Genomic DNA, 18,039 nt, shown 5'->3' with positions numbered 1-18,039 from the left:
TAGTCTACCAACACCCTTCTAAATCACCTCCTCACATACACCACAGTGGAGTTCCTCAGTGGTCCTTCATATCTCCTTTATTATTCAACGTTTACCTAACCCTCATTCCAAATCTGATTAAATCATATAACCTCTTCTGTCACAACTATGCAGATGACACTGAAACCATTTTAAAAATGTATAGCCCAGACGACCTTTACAATTCATAACTCAGTGACTTCCTTTGTGGCACAAGCACACATATGATGAATAACCATCTAAAGCTCAAAATTGCAAAGCCAGAGAATATGAGCTACAGACAATGGTAAAAGTACCAGCCTACCAACATATGGCCTAAGGAACTTCAAGACCTTCCAACAAAATCAAGAGAAATTTGAAATCTACGATTCAGACCTATTCTTGATACAGCATGCCTACAACATCACAGTGTCCTCTTTACAATAAAAACACTACACCACATCTTCCTATGCACTGCACACCAGCATCAACTGCGAGCCATCTTCACACTCTTAATCTCCAAGTTTGACTATTCCAGCAGCCTATAACCTGATGTACCCTTATTCATCATATGCAGAATTCAACTCACCCAAAATTCTGTCCGAATGCTTCTTCTTCCCCTTCACCCAAGAGAACGCATTACTCCAGTCCTGCAATCCCTCCACTGGATTCCTATAACTAGAAGGGCAAGGTTCAAGGCACTCTGGATTGTCCAAAGAGTCTGCCAAGGAAAAAAACTGGTATACCTACCTGTTAAATTCAAGCAATACAAATCAAACAGAACACTGTGCTTCAGGGTTGCACCACTTATTATCACACCACCTTATCAAAAAAATCCATAGGAGGCACAGCTTTCTCAGTACAAGCTGGAAAGCTCTGGATCTAACTAAGAACCAACAGTAAAAGCACCCAGGAACATATATACCTCAGATGACAATTGATGACAATTGAAAACATGACTATTTCTTAGATAACTACACCACCCACATCATTTCAACAGAGACCATAAAACCTCTTTCAAGAACAATCCTCAGCTTATGAGCCACATATTTCAACCAACTCAAATAGCAAAAATACAATTGATGTGAAGATAAGCTAAGAAGATTTCACCTATGGCTCACTGTGATATTATAAAGTTATGTATTTGCATATATAACAGTTATGGCCTACCTTTATACTAAAATATATGCTGAGGTCCTCAGGTTTGCAGATTTTGTTTGGACTCCCCCTCAGAATTATAGGACTATTTTTGTTAGGATTATTTTAATGTGCTTTGGGTAATATTTTGGGGTTGATTTAGACTTTTTAAAAGGTTGATTTATGATGATGATGATTTATATAAAATGTTGTTTCTTGGGTTTTATAATGATATCATGTATTTATATATTTAAGAACTGTTTTTATTGCACTCTTTCAGTGTATGAATGTCCGAAAAAAGTTTGTTAGACTGACTGGTTAAAGGATAATCATGTCACTTTCCCATGGGTAATACGAACAATGATCTATCAGGTTGATTGTCTTCACATAGATATTTGTACAGAAAAGTGTTCCTGGGGTACAGAACTCATGCAAGTCACCCCTTCTTCCACTTTGGGTTATACCACAATGCCTAGTAGTGTGCTGCAACAGCATTATTTGTGCAAGTACGACCAAAGACATCATCACCAGCGACTCGTAGAAGGTATAGTGCTGCATTATTTTGGTCATTCACCCATGCAGCACTGCAGATTTCTATGTGGCACAGCACTTTCCTCAGTTTTGTAAATTTGTGTGCATATTGGTTTTTCATACTATAATGTATAGTATCTTCTGATGAAATTCTCTTATTTCTTTATGTCATGTTTCAGGCTTCCGCCCATGAGACCCAGAGAAAGAATGAGGTTTAAGTTGGAAATCACGCCCTGGAAAAGTGGTACCCGGCAGCTAATTGTGCATATAGCCAGCAGAAAATTCTCCATGAAAGGATTCAAGACAGTGGCTGTTGCACCATGGTAGCAAGACCAGTCCCTTCACGTTCCCCATCTACTCAGAGGCCATACATTTGCTCCTGCCATTACGTCATTGCAGTGTGAATGTTGTCTTTTTTGTCTATGGTCACAATCCCTGAAGTACTCTTACCCCAAGATGTCTGTGCTCACTGACCCCCATACTGTCTTCCCATCCTAGAAGTTGTTGAAATTTTATGATTTTACTAAGGTTCTAGAAGCTACTTCTTTCCAGATGTATACATCCATGATATCCTGATACACTTCTTGCATGAGAATAACGCATAGTGGACCCTAAAAGCCCTTGTGGCCCCTTTACATTCACCACTGGTTAGACCTACTCAATCTTTCTCTTTTGATCCTAGGAGCCAGATTTATCAATCTTTCACGCAACACAGCAAGACAACTTGCTTCGCGGCATGAAAGGGAGAGGGCTGAAATGCACCATATTTACTGATTTATGGCGCATTCCTGATCTGGCTCACAATATGCTGTCTAGCGCCAACGCAGGCCCCCTTACGCCATGGTGCCAGGGTGTCTGTGTTGCAGGAAGGATTGTTTTTGTGTCCGTACGGACACCTTCCTGCATAAAAGCAATCCTTAGAGTCACTGTTCGAGCAGTAGCGGCACCCCCCCACCCCCAGCGCCTTGAGACCCTACGGGTATGTAGTGCGCTCTATAAATGTCACTGATTGATTGATTGACTTTCCTCTTTCTAAGTGTGCTGCAAAATGCACCATACTTAGAAAGAGGCAACAAAGAGGAAAAATAAAGATATTTCTCCTCATTGTGCCTCCCCTTGAAAGGAGTAGCATTTTGATGCATTCCCAGGTTTACCATTATTAGAAAATCTGGGAATATGGCAAAATATGTTGGTGGATATGTGGAACCCCCACATTCGACCTATGTAATGCCTTCCCAGGGCGGAGTAACGCAAGGCAGCAACTTATGCTGCATTGTGTTACTACAGATTTACCAAGCCTTGCAAGGTACACAAGATGGCTTTACAAATCTGACTTTAGTATTGCGTTTCCATGCAGCAACATGCGGGCTACAAGGGCAACACAATACTATGATAAATCTGGCCCCAGAGGTGCCCGATGAAGAAATCAGTTCATGGAGATTAAAAGCGAGTAGTTTGTGATCTGCTTAACATGAAACACGAGGCTATATTGTTAGAGGAAATTTTATTGCACGTCACAGATTGCATAAATTTGTGTTGTGCAGGGCGATTTTGCTTTGATGTTTGCACCATTCCACAGATAATGAAAATCATATTTGTACTGAATAATGCCAAACACATCTGAGCTGTTTGGCCCAGTGCAAAAGTTGCTTTGCCCTCGTTGGTTGGAGTATATGTCAGTGAGCAATAGCTGTACATTCATGCAAATGTATGTACTCTGTCACAAGAAGTATGTTCCTGAAAGCATTTTCCTCTTAAATGTAGAAATCCAGTTTAAACAGAAAACAACACATTTAAATATTTTAATGCATGATGGAACATCTTCCTCCACCCTATGCCAATAAATTGCTGCATTACACATTGGTTTTAATGGAAAGTACGAAAGGACCTGAAAAAGCTTATGTGTGGTAATGACTCCTTATGTAGAGTTTGGCGGACTGTCACAATGTGACGGGTTTCCCATTCACCATATTACAAGTCCATTATAGCCTATACCACTTGTAATACAGCGTACAGGATATCCTCTACTTTGTCACGGAGCATCTTGTCAGCTGACCTCTACAGATCGCCCTATACTTGTGGGCTTCCAATCTATCAACTCTTGCCACACGATGGCACACAAGAAAGGCATAAAAAGTGTATCCGTTTTGTCAGGTGACTAGCACGTTTCAGTGACATGGACAACTACTTCTTCTATAGATGGTGTGATAGCTGGCATAGATTTTGAGTTATTTATGTGTCTTTCTATAGATTCTAACTAGAAAAGATTCCTATTTTGGAAAATGCTTCTTCCTCTGGGTTAGTACTCAGAGGTTACACATAGCTACCAGTGCGACCAGCTATATAACTGGGAAAAATGTTAATTTATTTTACAAATAAACAAAATACATCACAAGCCACTTGTCTGCAAAATTCTTTCTCGCCCTTTCCTGCATGTTATCACCCTCACATTATGAAAAGTGTAATTGCATGGTGTCATTTGGAACTAGGCGTATAACTGGCCAGATACATTCTGGTAAACTTGTTACTCTTGAGTCCAAGGGGCAGATTTACTAACACTTTGCACGGGTTTGCTTCACAACCGTAATGAAATCCTATGGCAAATATTTATTTGGAATTTCCTTTTGAAGGCAAAACTTGTTCTGTGCTGTAACATGTTGCCTGAAGGTAACGCAAAGCAGGGCTCTGCACTGCTTTGCATTACTTTTGGTCTGGTGGTGTTCTATTGGTGGTACCTGGGTGTTCACATGAAACCACATATGGTGTTTGATGCAAAGCCCTATCTACTAGCAATAGTAGGCAGGGTTTTGCATAAAAAATACTGCCTCTTTGAGAAAGGCTTTTATTTCCCAAGCTTTTCCCACTTTCAATGTGTGCTGCACTGTACAATACACTAACAAAGTAGGAGAAATATTAAAGTGTGGCCAGGCATATTATTTCGTACAGAAAGGGTAACTTCCCAGTATAAAACCTATGATGAGTATCATAAGGATGCTATTGCACTATGGTGCGAGCTGTATGCATGGAGCTAGGCAGCCTGATTGTGCACTAGCGCTTGAGAGAGAGCAGGACAGAGCCATACCTTAGTAGATACAGTGCGTTCCTGCTCTCTCCCTCTCACGCAATGCAGTGCAGCAACTTTGGTTGCTATGCTGCATGACATCTTTGTAAATTGCCCCTTAGTCTTACCGATAACAGCATGAGGTTTCACATCTTTGCACAGAAAAGGATTATCTATCTGAGCTCAAAAAAATAGATGCCAAAAGGAAACTCTTTGCAATCTCTAGTTATCTCTAGCCCTTCTGACATCAAGAAAAGATTTCCCATTATATCAATAAGTAGGAAACTAGAGCTATGATGAGGACGACTAGGACTCGGACTAAATAACCATTAAGTGGCAGGGCCATCTCATCCATCTTCCTCATACCATTCCTAACATCACCAGAATGTACCCAATTTAGAAAAAAACTACCACCAGGGCCTTTTTATAAACATTGATTTATATATGTATCCTCATAAATGAAGACATTAACAACTGAAAAAATTGCAACACCTAGCGATAATTTCATATGTCTTAAAATAAGAGAAAAAAGAAAAAGCTAATTTTCAGTCAGATTCACAACTGGAAGAACTTGAGATCCAAAATCAGACTTTAAATTACCCCCACCAGCAAATTATAATTTGACATGAACGTTTGGAAAGCCCCAGTTGAAGCACTGCGAACATCCTTAATCAATGCTCCTTTAAAGACTGCCCAGGAGATAGAGACACCCTAGAACAATGGCCATGAACCTGATTTGGAAGTCTAAGTAGCAAAGTAGGAGAATTAAGTTATAGACCTTGACTGGAAGCTCCACAAGAGAAAAATAAAGGATCAAACATTAGGAAGGAAGATGTACGGTTCAAGAAAATAATAAGTGCCCTATGATCATCAAGGATATTTAAGCTCTCTTCCATATGCTAGGGAAGAGATGGAAAAAACTCGAATAACTTTATCCCAAGGACAATTACATTTCGGAGGGATTTTAGGAAAGAAAGAAGGATCTTGACAAAGTACAGCCATATCATCTAAAATGTAAAACAAATAGGCTGAACGTAAAAGTGAATTTATCTCTCCTAAACACACCTCTGAAGAAATAGCAACCAGAAATAAAACCTTTACTGAAAGGAACTTTCAATTTTTCACTATTAATAGCTCAAAAGAGGAATGATGTATATGATGTTTGAAGTAGTAAGGAAGGTACTAGGGAGGAAATGAACAATGAATGGACAATGAATCATTGGATAAGAAAGACTGGTCTAAGAATTCTCAATGCCAGTTTTGAGATGGATAACACTTTTGGAGCCCTAAAAGCTCACATGGCAGCCCACTGACTTCTTAAAGTAGGGACAGTTCATTCTAAAAAAAGAAAAATCTCTCAAAAACATTTAAGACTATGAATGTTTTACAAAATGAGTCTTGTAGTCAGTTGAAAGACCACAAGTTCTCAATATTCTGCCAATCCCTTGTGCAAACTTAAAGATTAACTGGGTGGCAAGAATATTTTAATACATTCTATTAACTCATTAGAATATACTTGAGTTTGAAGAATTAGCTTTTCAAGCTACAAAGCCCCTGAATGAGCCAGCTCAGAGATGGTTCTAAGACTAAAGGAGACCAGAGAGAAAATGTAAAAGTTGTTAACATTCAGTGGAACTGGGTGTATAACTGGAAGAGCAGAGGAAACAAAAGCTGGCAAGGCCAACAAGGATCTACCAGTAGAACTTCCAGATGATCAGTCTGAATTTTGCAAAGTACTCTGAGAATTGAGATGATTGAAGGAAATATGTACAACAGTCCCTGAGGCCACAGGAGAGACTGGGCATCTATCCCCCATGATATGCTGTAAGGCTAGAGCCAGAAGAAGCAAGAAAGGAGAGTATTCTCTTTTGTGGCAAAAGGGTTATTTTCAAGGAAAATCCTTAGAGTTACTACTGTTTGAAAAATTGCTTAGAATTATAACAGATCTACTAATGGGCAAAAAGTCCAGCTCAATGGATCTGCATGCCACTTCTTACTCAAAGTAAGAGGGACTACTGACAGAGAAAGAAGATAGGTCTCTGCCCAAGAAATATCGAAATATTTCTTAAGCAAAGGCATATAGATCTGGAGAAAGTGTACCCTCCTGTTTGTTGATGTAGGTCTTTGCTCCTTGTTAATCTGTGCAGATATGCAAAGTTTGGCTCTGAATAAGTGGAATGGACCACAACAACACTTAATGAGCTACTGCCAGTTCCATCCAATTGGACAAGTTGTCCTTCTCTGATGGTTTTCAACGTCCTAGTGCCACATTCGCTCTGAAAGTTGATACACACCCACTCCACTTGCCTATAATGTGAAAATCATTGTGAAGACAAGGGAAATTAAAGACTCTTAATGTAACTATCAATTGAAGGATCGTTGGATCTGAAATGTTACAGGCACTACAAGCTCATAGTTCTGTTAGGGTGGGGTCCACCACAGTGATCAATAAGGTACCAGAAGAAGAGGGATTCAAGGCCGAGAAACAGCCTGAAGACAAGTGGTCATCTCGTTCTGAATTCTGAGAATCTCATGCTAATGCTTCCGGCTTCTTCAAGAGAGATGAGAATTAGTTATTTTCTTAATTGTGGGTGAACAACTTTTCCCAATTCTGATCAGAGATAGCCTTGATGAGCTGAATAGCCTGGGTAGGAGCAAAATGAAATGTTTTGAAGTTCAGCAACAGACCATACATTTGAAGAGTCTGACACACCTGGTACACATCCTTTCAATCCTTGAAAAAATTAAACATAATTAGGCAGTCATCTGAATAGGGAAATAAATGTATGCAATAAGAATAAAGCCTACTCTTCATAGGGACCAACATTGTTGTAAAAAAAAAACTATTAGAACTTATGAGAGGTGAAAGTGTAGCGCCTGGAATTATTAATACATGTACAACACTGAGAATTATGAGTGTGTTGATGAATATGTGCATGGAGAAAAGTATTAAACAGATCTTTGGATGCTATAAAGTAAAGTCCCTTGTATTGATCATGGGAATAATTGTCTGCAGACTGATCATTTTGAAGGGGTGGTGTGGTATGTGAATATTGACATTCTTAAATCCAGAACTGTTAAAAGTGCCCTGACAACATTTGAACCAGAAACAAGATGGAATATGAGATTTGAAACAGACAAAGAGCAGGAATATTTGCTGACTTTTCCATCAGGTCTTGGATTTCTTGAAGAAGTGCCTGTTTCTTCAGACTGGTTTTGAAATGGACGGAAAATTACTTAACTAGGTTCTTGAAAGAGAATCCTACACCCTGGTGTAATGACTTGTAGAGCCCAGGAATCTGAAACCAATATCTGCGAAATATTTTAAAAAGGTTTTAGCTAGTCTTAGACTAGATCAGAATCCTGATGAGGGAGGGTCGAATAGTCATGCTTTAGGAGAAAGTTGTTAGGGTGTTGAATCTAATCGATTTGGGCCAGGACTTGCCAGTGAAAGAGGACTGATACCAGGAATTGGCAGTGAAAGGGGTTTTCACAGTGATAACCTTTGCCTCAAAAGGACAGACCAGAATTCTGGGAGGAAGCTGAGGACCCAATATATTTCTCAGAAGAACAACCCACTCCCTCTAAAAGAAGGACGTGTCAGCACCATCAATTTGTTATCTTTCCACAATCTTTCAGACCAGTTCCTCCTTTTTACAACTAAACAACCTTGCCCCAGTAAAGCAAAGGTACACTAGGAGTCATTTCTGGAAGCCATCAGCCCTCCCAGGCTTCAATTATATATTTCTTCTTGCAGACATGGAAAATCTAAAAGCTGCAAACAGTTCACACAGGCTATCAAATGAGGCTGACTCTCCATTACGGATAGCATGGAGTGAAATCCTGGCCATGTTGCATATGGTCTGATAATATCTGAATGTCTTTGAGCACAAACAGCACAATGTGCATGACAGAAGTGTTTGCTTTGATGTTGAAGTTTGAAGCGCAATAAGTTATTTCATCAATTACTTACACCTTTTTATCAGCAGACTTGGAACCAGTAGTGTCCTAAAGAATCATTCTTCCTGGAGATGGCACATTTTTAGGACTCTACCTTGACCACTGAAGGAAATTCTTCAGCAAATCATTCTAAGGCATATATTTTTAACATAAATCTCAGAAAGTACTGCTGCGCTACCTTATTGTACTCTCTGGAGAGCACCGTTTAAATTGCACTGTAAGGAGGTAGGTTTCCGGGTTCTTTTTAAAGAAATAATGACTTGTGCTAAAATAAAGCCTCATATGGATTTCAAACAACAAATGCATCATTTTCCTCTAAATAAACCACTGAAATTAGAACACAAAAAAAGTGTTAGCTCCAGGTAATACAACAGTCCCTGGAATTTCAGTTTGTGTTACTAGCAATATTAGAAGATAATGAACCTAATACAATAACCATTTCTGGCAGCAAGCATCACAACATAAGTGATTTACCATCAGTCTGTGACTTTCTGCTCTGCCTGCCTCCTTGTGTCTGCTTCACTGCAACTCCCAGTGAGTCTGGGTCTTTCTGAGCCCTACACACTTATTGTTACAGTAGCCGTTGGTGGTCCCATCTGCTGCTGAGCCCCATCCTTCATTTCTGCACTTCACTGTGCCTACAAGATTTCAGCTTCTGCTCTGCCCTATCTGCACCTGACAGTCCCTCTTCACTGTTCATTTCTTTTCAAGGCTAATCGCTTAAATTGTGAGTGTGATAACATGACAAAGGGTCATAGAGTGCTAATGCATACATTTTTGAGTTCTTGACAATGTAGTGCCTCTCTATAACTACAAGCCATTCCAGCCACCATAAGTAACACCACTTGCCTCATCATTGCCATCACCAGTATTGATACATTTTCTAGAGCTTTCTAGAATAACAGTTTTTGGTAATCTAGACCCCCCTGGCACACAGGACTCAGAAGATTTGCCAACCCAAATAAGAAAATCAGTTCAACTGCTCCTAATACACAACCCCTGAGCATTGTTAGAATAAGATGATTTTCTGGTAACAATCAGTCCTATGAGATAAAACGGATAATTAGTGGTAACCGAAAATCTCAATCATGAATGAATGAAAAGCATTTTAAAATGTTTCTTTTTTTATCTTAATGCCCAATCTAGTGGGGACGATAAGAACTCAACCACATGGGCTATAAACAACAAAGCTTCAAAAAAAGAATGAATATTGTAAACAGCAAGAACTATTTTAATATTGTTGTTATATTATCAGCTGTACCACCCTCATTTATTTTCTACTATGCTAGCTCTAGCAGATTTGTTTAGAACAAGTCAATCTTGAGTTTCAGAGATGGTGCACACTCCCATACCTGATTCAGAATAACAGAAGAATTGTTCTGTCCAAATGACAAATCTGCAATTTCTGTCTCAGTGCAGCTGTGTTGATTGAAGAACAAACACAGTCACTAGGAAAGCCAGTGAAGGCCACTCGCCTCACAGCAACCTTCTTATAATATGGGTGCTGAAGTCATGCCTGTTCTCTCTTGATAGCACTCGCGTGAAGATCTCTTCTCTACTGTTAGCTCTCTACCTTCATATTGGAAATTTGAGCTACCGGTTGAGGGAGGTTGAAACCCTACTGAAGCAGCAGCCACAACCTCTCTCAGGGTGAAGTCAGGCTTAACTTATAGGCAATGTGTAAAGAATATATGCAGTACTTTAAACAGTAATAAGGTGAAAACACAGCCCAAGAAAAATCCCACACCAATTTAAAAAAAATATAGTAAAATGTAAAATTTCTTGACACCAAAACTACAAAACCAAATCAGTAGAACTGGAGGCATGCAATTTTAAAGATTTCAGGTAAGTAAACATCTAAAAGAACAAAATGCCATTCACGGTTATCTCGCCTTGCGAGACTGGGTGAAAGTCATAAGTTCAGGCTGACTGCGATGCAGAGAAGGCTGAACTACAGGGACTATATTAGTTCCACTGAAAGAGTTACCTTCAAAGTCCAGCGTGAAGAGTTCAGTTCACAGTGGAAAGGAATACAAGAATCAGGGAGAGCCTCGTGGATAGTCATTGACATAGCATAAAGAGCAGGCCAGTGTCCGCAGTCAGTCATCACTGTAGCACAGATTTGTACCTGGTGTATTCTTTGAATTCGGAGACGTTTCTAGAGAATTTTGAAATCCTTGAAGTTATCTGCCTTCCTTGCCCTGGCTCCAAGTTGGATGCATGAACAATGCAGTTTTGACAAGTCCTTTGTGTGGATGCAAGGCATATCCTATTTAGTTGCAAGTGGGGCTGTGCCAATCTCCACCCCCATCTTGCCAGTTTATGGCCCATTAAGGCACACCTAATCCCTGTATTGTGTGGCTGTCTGAGAGGAATAAATAAAGTGCAATCGCTAACTACACCAAGTCATGTGACCCAGGAACACGCTAAAGGCACAGGTTAGGGTAGGAACATTGCATTTTCTAAATTGTAACTTAAAATTCGACTGTACCATTAAAGAGGAACTTTAATTACAATTTCTCAGACACAAAACATAAAATGTTAATCTGTTCCCAATTAAACGTTATCAAATGTAATAGGGCAACCCAATGTTATCCTAAGGGAGAGGTTGATGTTTCAGTAGTGAAAAATGAATTTATGAGTTTTTCGCTTCCAGGCCATGTAAAACTTAGAAGTACATGTCCAACTTTTTTAAAACATTGCACCCTACCTTTTGAATGGTTAGGGCCTACCATTTTATGTATTGAAAAGAAAGGCTTAGACCTAGTAAAAGGTTTATTTTGCTTGTTTGATTACCTTTCCCAGCCTCTAGCATACTGCTAGCACTTCAGCTTCTCTTTGGACATCACTAAGATTAATTGAGGCGACTTCTTGAAACTACTCCCTAAATTTAGACTGTGCAGCTCCATGCACATTTTGTACTAGTTTTACCACTTCGGTTGGTAACACCCCTAAGGAGTATGTGCCAGTCATAGTAGTAAAAATACTCACAAATATACTTTACTAGGTGTTGCAATATTCCACTCCACTGGCATCACCGCAAGAGAAAGACTTATAGTCAGAATTCTATGCTTGTTTTGGGTTGTGGTATGAAGATAGACCGTTTTCTGCTGGTTGGTCAAACAAGCAATCCAGAATGGAATGGCATCTTGTTTTATGGGTGCTTTACCCATAACTGTATTTAAAGTGTATGGACTAATTGTCTGAATAGTTGCATGCACACGTTGTGCAGAAGAACCAGGAAGAACTGGTCCTATCATTGATGTTTGTAAGATATAGGGGCTTATTTACAAGCCCCCTTGCGCCACTTTTGCGCCATTTTCCCCATGTTAAAAATGACGCAAAAGTGGCGCAAGGGACTTGTAAATAAGCCCCATACTGTCTAAGTCACCTATAGACAGACACTATGTTATTTAATATTCTAACTAATTCGGCAATAGTTAGATCTGCTGGGTCAAAACGTGGTGTATACGGAGTCAACATGGGCCAGGTCGCCCCTTCATTATTTAGTGGGCCCATTCTAACATTTTTCACTTGATGTGGAAATTGACTACCCAATCGTGTCTGGTGTTCTTGGTATCTCTTGCAACAGGAACCTGAGCTATTTTTAACAAGCAGATTCAATAACCAAATTCAGAAATCAGAAAAAATGGGAAATAACCTTTAAAACTTTAGTGCCTGGCAAAACCTACCACAAATATGAAACACCTGCCCTAGCAGAAGGAGGTAACCAATAAAAGAACAGGCGTCTCCGCTAACAATATGCCCAGATTTATCAAAGGATGCCGTTGCCCTTGCATCTGCACCAGGAAGGCATTAAGTGGGTGGAGTGTGGGTGTTCCCAATAATCCAACCATATTTTTGAGCTCATTCTCAGATTTACCAAGACTAGTAAACCTGCGAATCAAACAAAAATGTATGCCTTTCTGACAGAGACGCAAAGAGGTGAAATATCTTTATTTCTTCACTTCTCATTGTTTCCACTTTCATACGGCCTGATTATAAGTGAGTCAGTTCATTCTGACCCATGAGTAAACCCCTGTTTATGCACTGGTCTGAATTACGAGTTTGGCTGTTTTTAATGCATTTGATTATTATCTGATGTGTTAAATACCTCAACTGTTGTTACATTTCAGCAGGTCAAACTTGCTGAAATGTTACATGAACATTTTTACTGTATTTACCTTATTCATGGAGTTTTGGTGTATTAACCAACAAAATCAGCAAGTTATTCCCCACAAACTCGTAATGGGTTTTATTTATTGCAGGGGATAAATAATGTACCCTCACGGTATTGTTATTTAACATGTGTGTGAAATAACACCTAAATTCGCAATCCAGCCCTATGTGTGTTGCATTTTACAGCACACTTAAAAAGAGGAAAATGCCATTGCGCAAGAGTGCTTGCATTGGCGCTAGGTAGCACATACTGTGCCAGTTTACAGTGAGAGAGCACAAATGCTCCATATCTTGGTAAATATGGGACATTCCTTCCCTCTCTATTTGAAGCAGAGCAACACAGCAAGTTGTCTTTCTGCTTTTTACTGCGTCAAATATTGATAAATCTGGCACCTGGTCTCTAAAAGTGTTATTCAAATAGTCAAAGATCTAGATTAAATCATTGACCCACCCTAGGTGCCATGAAACATTTTCTAAAGATTTCTAGAATTAGAATAACAGTTGTAGGAAATATGCCTTTTCTTCATGTTCACCCAGGACTTTTCACCTTTTGCTGGCCCTATATGTATGTTTGTAAAAACCCTGTGCACTTTACCCCGTCTAACTAGTACCTGTGCTCCCCCGTTTACCAAGATCAAATAAGCCTATGCCTAACTGGCATATTTAGCTTGCCTATAAGTCCATCTGATGTTGATTATGCTCTGGTGTCCCTGGGCATGGAATGTGCTTTCGATACAGTGAACAGGCAATTTCTATGGGTGGTACTGCAACTTATGGGCTTCAGTCCTAAAGACATCAACTGGGTAAAGCCTTTGTACATGGCCCCAAGGCTAGAGTATGTATGAGAGGAACATAATCAGACTCCTGGGCCTTAGAAAGAGGAAGTAAGTAGGAATAGCGGCTGTCGAGCTGGCATTTCAACCGCTAGTTGTAGACTGAGAGCTGAACTCCTTCTGTGGGGTTACTGGTTTGGCACTATGACACACAGTATTCAGCTCTGTGCTGATGATGCATTGGTGTCTATGCAAGATCCAATTAGTTTGCTGCCCCGCTTGCTTGAGGACCTGATAAAAGTTGAGAACGTCTCAGGTTTAAAAACTGACCAAAGTAAATTTAAGATATTCCTTTGGAGAGACTGGGGCATTCTCCAGCTGATCCCCCCCCCCCAAATGTAGGATTAGATTGGGGAATGGATAGTTTTAAATACCTCGGCAATATCTTTGATAGCCTGTACGATGGCTTGGTAATCTCTTAATGTCGGTAAGGGGGTTGGTAGGTTAATTTTACATAATGGGTCATATTTCTTTGGCTAAGATGGTCTTCTTTACCCTGTGTTTATATGTGTTACAGAACACTATGCGCCCTATCCCGGCTAGTATGTTCCTTCTGCCAGATAGCCTAATGCGTTCCTTAGTTTAGACTGGGAAGCGTAGCAGGGTAAACCTTGATGCCCTGAAGCTCCCATGTTTGGAGGGAGACCTTGGGAAGCCTGATTTATTTCTATACTATGCTCTGACGCAATTACAACATTCAACACACTGGTTTATGGAGGGATCTAATTGGGAAAATGTGTTCTTGGCACAGTACACTTTGCCTGAGCTCTTTATGATGGGAAAGGGAGTGTTATATCTAATCCAACAGATGGCAGAGGGGTGGTGCAGTGTGGTGGTAAAGGTGTTGAAACAATCCCAATTTGCAATGGATATTCACCTTGGGCATATTAAGCCCTTTTCATACATGTTAAATGATACCTCCTTCCTTAGATGGCAACTTTGATACAGCTGGAAATGTATAAATAATAGATTCAGATCATTTCAGTAGGGGCAGGAGCAGTTTAAGGAAGAAGAGTGGGAATTCCTACAGTATGTTAAGATTGCACGCAGTTGATTTATTTATTTAATTTGATCTATATATCTTATAGAGCGCCCGAATCACCCCCAAAGGGGTATCTCTGCGCTATAGAAGTGCTAGTAGGTCAGCATATGGAGACTAATGCAGAGTTACAAAGTCAATGAGGGAATCTGAAAAAGTTCTGTTTTGAGAGATCTGTGGAATTGCAAGTAGTTAGTGCATTCATGAAGATGAAGAGGAAGTTGATTCCAGTATGAGGGGGCCAAATGGTAGAAGGCCAACCCCCCTGTGTGCCATTTCTTTATCCGAGGAACCACAAGGAGCGATTTCGGAGTGTTCTAGAGGGCTGATACCGTAAAAGTCTATCGCTAAGATAGCTCGGAGCATTGCCGTGAAGTGCCTTATGCACTAAACAGCAGATTTTAAAACGAATCAGCTTCAGAACAGGCAACCAGTGTAGACCCTGAAGTAGGAGCTAGGAAGCGGTTCTGGCTGGAGAGTTGGAGACCAGTCGGGCGGCAATGTTTTGAACCACATGGAGTTTGTTAAGTGATGCTTCAGTGGCTGAGAATAGAAGGGCATTGCAGTAATCAAGGTGACATACTGCAAGAGCCTGTAATAGAGTTATCCTGACTGTTAAAGGGAGAAAAGGAAAAACCTTCCTCAGGAGCCTTAATGTAAAGAAACAAGAGCTCACGGTGGCCGCAACTTGCTCTTTCATAGAAAGTTTCTGATCTAAATGTACACCTAGATTTTTCACCACTGCTTTTGGAGTAAGTTCGGGACCTAAATTATTAGGCCACCAATCTGGGGACCAGAATAAGGGCGCCTCTCCGAAAAGCATAATTTCCGTTTTACTGGCATTCAACTGGAGAAAGTTGTTTCCCATCCATTCCGAAATTGCATTTATGCCTTCAGAGAAGGCCATCTGAGTATTAGCGGAGTTTCTGTCGAATGTCATTAGGAGCTGGGTGTCATCTGCGTTAGAGATAGGGATGAAACCCAGGTTCCTAAGGAGATGTGCAAGAAACAATGTGGGACTTAAGCAAGATCCCTGGGGTGCGCCTTTGGTCAGCTTTGATGTGGGGGGTCGGAAAGTGCCTAGATTAATAGTTTGAGTGTGGCTATTTAGAAAATTAGACAGCCACTGGTAAGCTTGATTTTGAATACCAACATTTCTTAGTCTGGATAGAAGAATGGGATGGGATATCGTGTAAAATGCTGCTGACAGATCAAGTAGCACTAACAGTACTGCCTGTCCATTATCTAAGAAATGTCGGAGGTTATCCGTGACTGCAATTAATGCGGTCTCCGTACTGAATCTGGGGCGGAAACCAGACTGGGAAGAATCAAAGCCTCCTATTGTTTCTATAAAATCTGAAAGATGTTTGTTCACATGTTTCTCCATGAGGTTACTCAAGTAGGGTAGCAGGGAAATAGGACGGTAATTGGATAGATCTTCCGGAGGAGCACTGGGTTTTTTCCCGATTGGAATTATTTGTGCGGCTTTCCGTTCAGATGGTAATGTGCCCGTAGTCAAGGAGGAATTAAGGATAGGGCAAATCAAGGGAGCCAACTGCTTCTGAAGCAGCGAGGATACCTTGGCAGGTAGAACATCCTGAGTTGAACCAGATTCTACTATTTTCATAAAGGACTCCACTGTGTCTATTGTAAGTGGGGGAAAGCAATCCAGAGGGTTTACAGGGTAAGAATGTGGTGGGTAAGAAGTAATATTGTTTTGTTGGGGATCCTTATCTTTAGTAATGCTAGCATATATACTCTCAATCTTCTGGGTAAAATGCTTAGCCAGTTTGTCACAGAGGTCCTGTGAGGGTGTTACTTCATTTTGGCGTGGCTCAGGGTTTGTGAAAGAGATGAGAATGCGGTAAAGCTCCTTTGTGGAATTTTCTGACTGATTCAGCTGGGACTCAATATGAGTCTTGCGAGCCTTTTTTATATTTTTATGGGAAAGGGTCAGGCAATTCCTATAAGCTTCTTTATCAATTGCATTATGTGAAAGCCGCCAGCGTCTTTCCAGCTTTCTGCAATGGCTTTTTTCTTCCCTTAGGTTGGGAGAGAAACATGTCGCTGGTGATCTGTTTGATTTGGTGGATAGAAGTTTTAAGGGGGCTAGTTGGTCCAGTGTAGAAGTGACTAGGGTATTATAGTCAGCCAGGTCCTCTTCAATGCTTTCCGACGCCGGATGAGTGTTACTGGGCAGGGTATTTGAGAAGTGACTAGGCGTGATTTTATGCCATTGTCTTCCCCAACTGCAAGAGGATGCCATCGGAGTGGAGAAAGCTTTGCCATCTTTTATGTGGAAGCAAAGTAGAGAATAATCGGTCCAAGTAAGGGGGCGGGGGGATCGTAACATATGTTAGAGGCATTAGTCGGAACAAGATCTAAAGTATGCCCCGCTAAATGGGTAGGTCCAATGTTTATCTGCTTCAAACTGAGGGATGCTAAGTCCGTCAGGAGAATAGAAGCATCTGCATTAGAGGAGACTTCACTATAAACATTAAAGTCTCCAAGTAGGAGAAAGTTATTGCAGGAGATAGTATGAGGTGCAATCTGCTCCATGAGCTGAAGTGAAAAATTCATAAGGGGGTCTGGGGGGCGGTAAACTACAGCACCTTTCCAGCAGTGGTGTGTTTGGGAGTCGATCCTAAATATAATAATTTCTAGTTTAGTATCACTGTTATGTTCTATGGTGGAAACCTTAATCGATTCCTTGTGCACTATTGCTTTCCATCCACCCATCTTAACTGGTCTGTCGATTTTGTGGATTAGATAACCTTCCGGGATAGCCGCAATGGTGGGGAAAGAGCTGGGCTTCAACCAAGTTTCTGTTAGAAAACCGATATCTGTAGACCCTGATGAAAGCAAGTCCCAGATCTCGGTGGCATGCTTAGGAAGGGATCTGACATTCACCAGGAGGCAGTGTCAGTCCCAATAAAAATGGGATGTGCCAGGAGGCTGGGCGTTGTTAACCACTTGAGAATATTCTTTATTCCAAATGTCTGTCCTACTATGAATCATAGGTGGAATAAGGCTACAAGACTGGCAGCTGTTGCATGCAAAAGGTCCCTTCAACGCCGGTGGAACCTTATTAATGCAGCTGGAGGAGCAAATCCCCCTAAGTGTTTTGAGCTTTGCACTGGTATAGATATATTTAAGGCTTTGCCTGGCTTCTGGGGTGAAAGGGACAGGGGTTCTGGCTCCTGACGATGGCTGGGCGGGGACGGGTGCGGACCGGCTTGCTGAAGGCGTGCCAGCGGCGTGCCCGCTGCGCGTGTCACTTTCCCTATGGTTTCCACCCCCGG

The 18,039-nt window shown here is 40.8% G+C and overlaps 1 protein-coding gene across 1 annotated transcript in view; it reads left to right on the top strand.

Moving 5' to 3' along the window:
* Positions 1-4,062, top strand: part of LOC146812222 (protein-glutamine gamma-glutamyltransferase E-like) — a 107,203-nt gene extending 103,141 nt beyond the window's left edge. The window contains exon 13 of the mRNA XM_085619252.1: positions 1,845-4,062. Within this exon, the coding sequence (XP_085475378.1) occupies positions 1,845-1,992 (148 nt within the window). The 3' untranslated portion in view covers positions 1,993-4,062. The remainder of the gene's footprint in view (positions 1-1,844) is intronic.
* Positions 4,063-18,039: the final 13,977 nt, after the last annotated feature.

This window comes from Triturus cristatus, chromosome 7 (genome assembly GCF_964204655.1).
Source record: "Triturus cristatus chromosome 7, aTriCri1.1, whole genome shotgun sequence".
In the NCBI taxonomy this organism is placed as follows: Eukaryota; Metazoa; Chordata; class Amphibia; order Caudata; family Salamandridae; genus Triturus; species Triturus cristatus.
The sequence above is the reverse complement of the archived record's forward strand: the minus strand, read 5'-3'. Positions and strand labels throughout refer to the sequence as shown.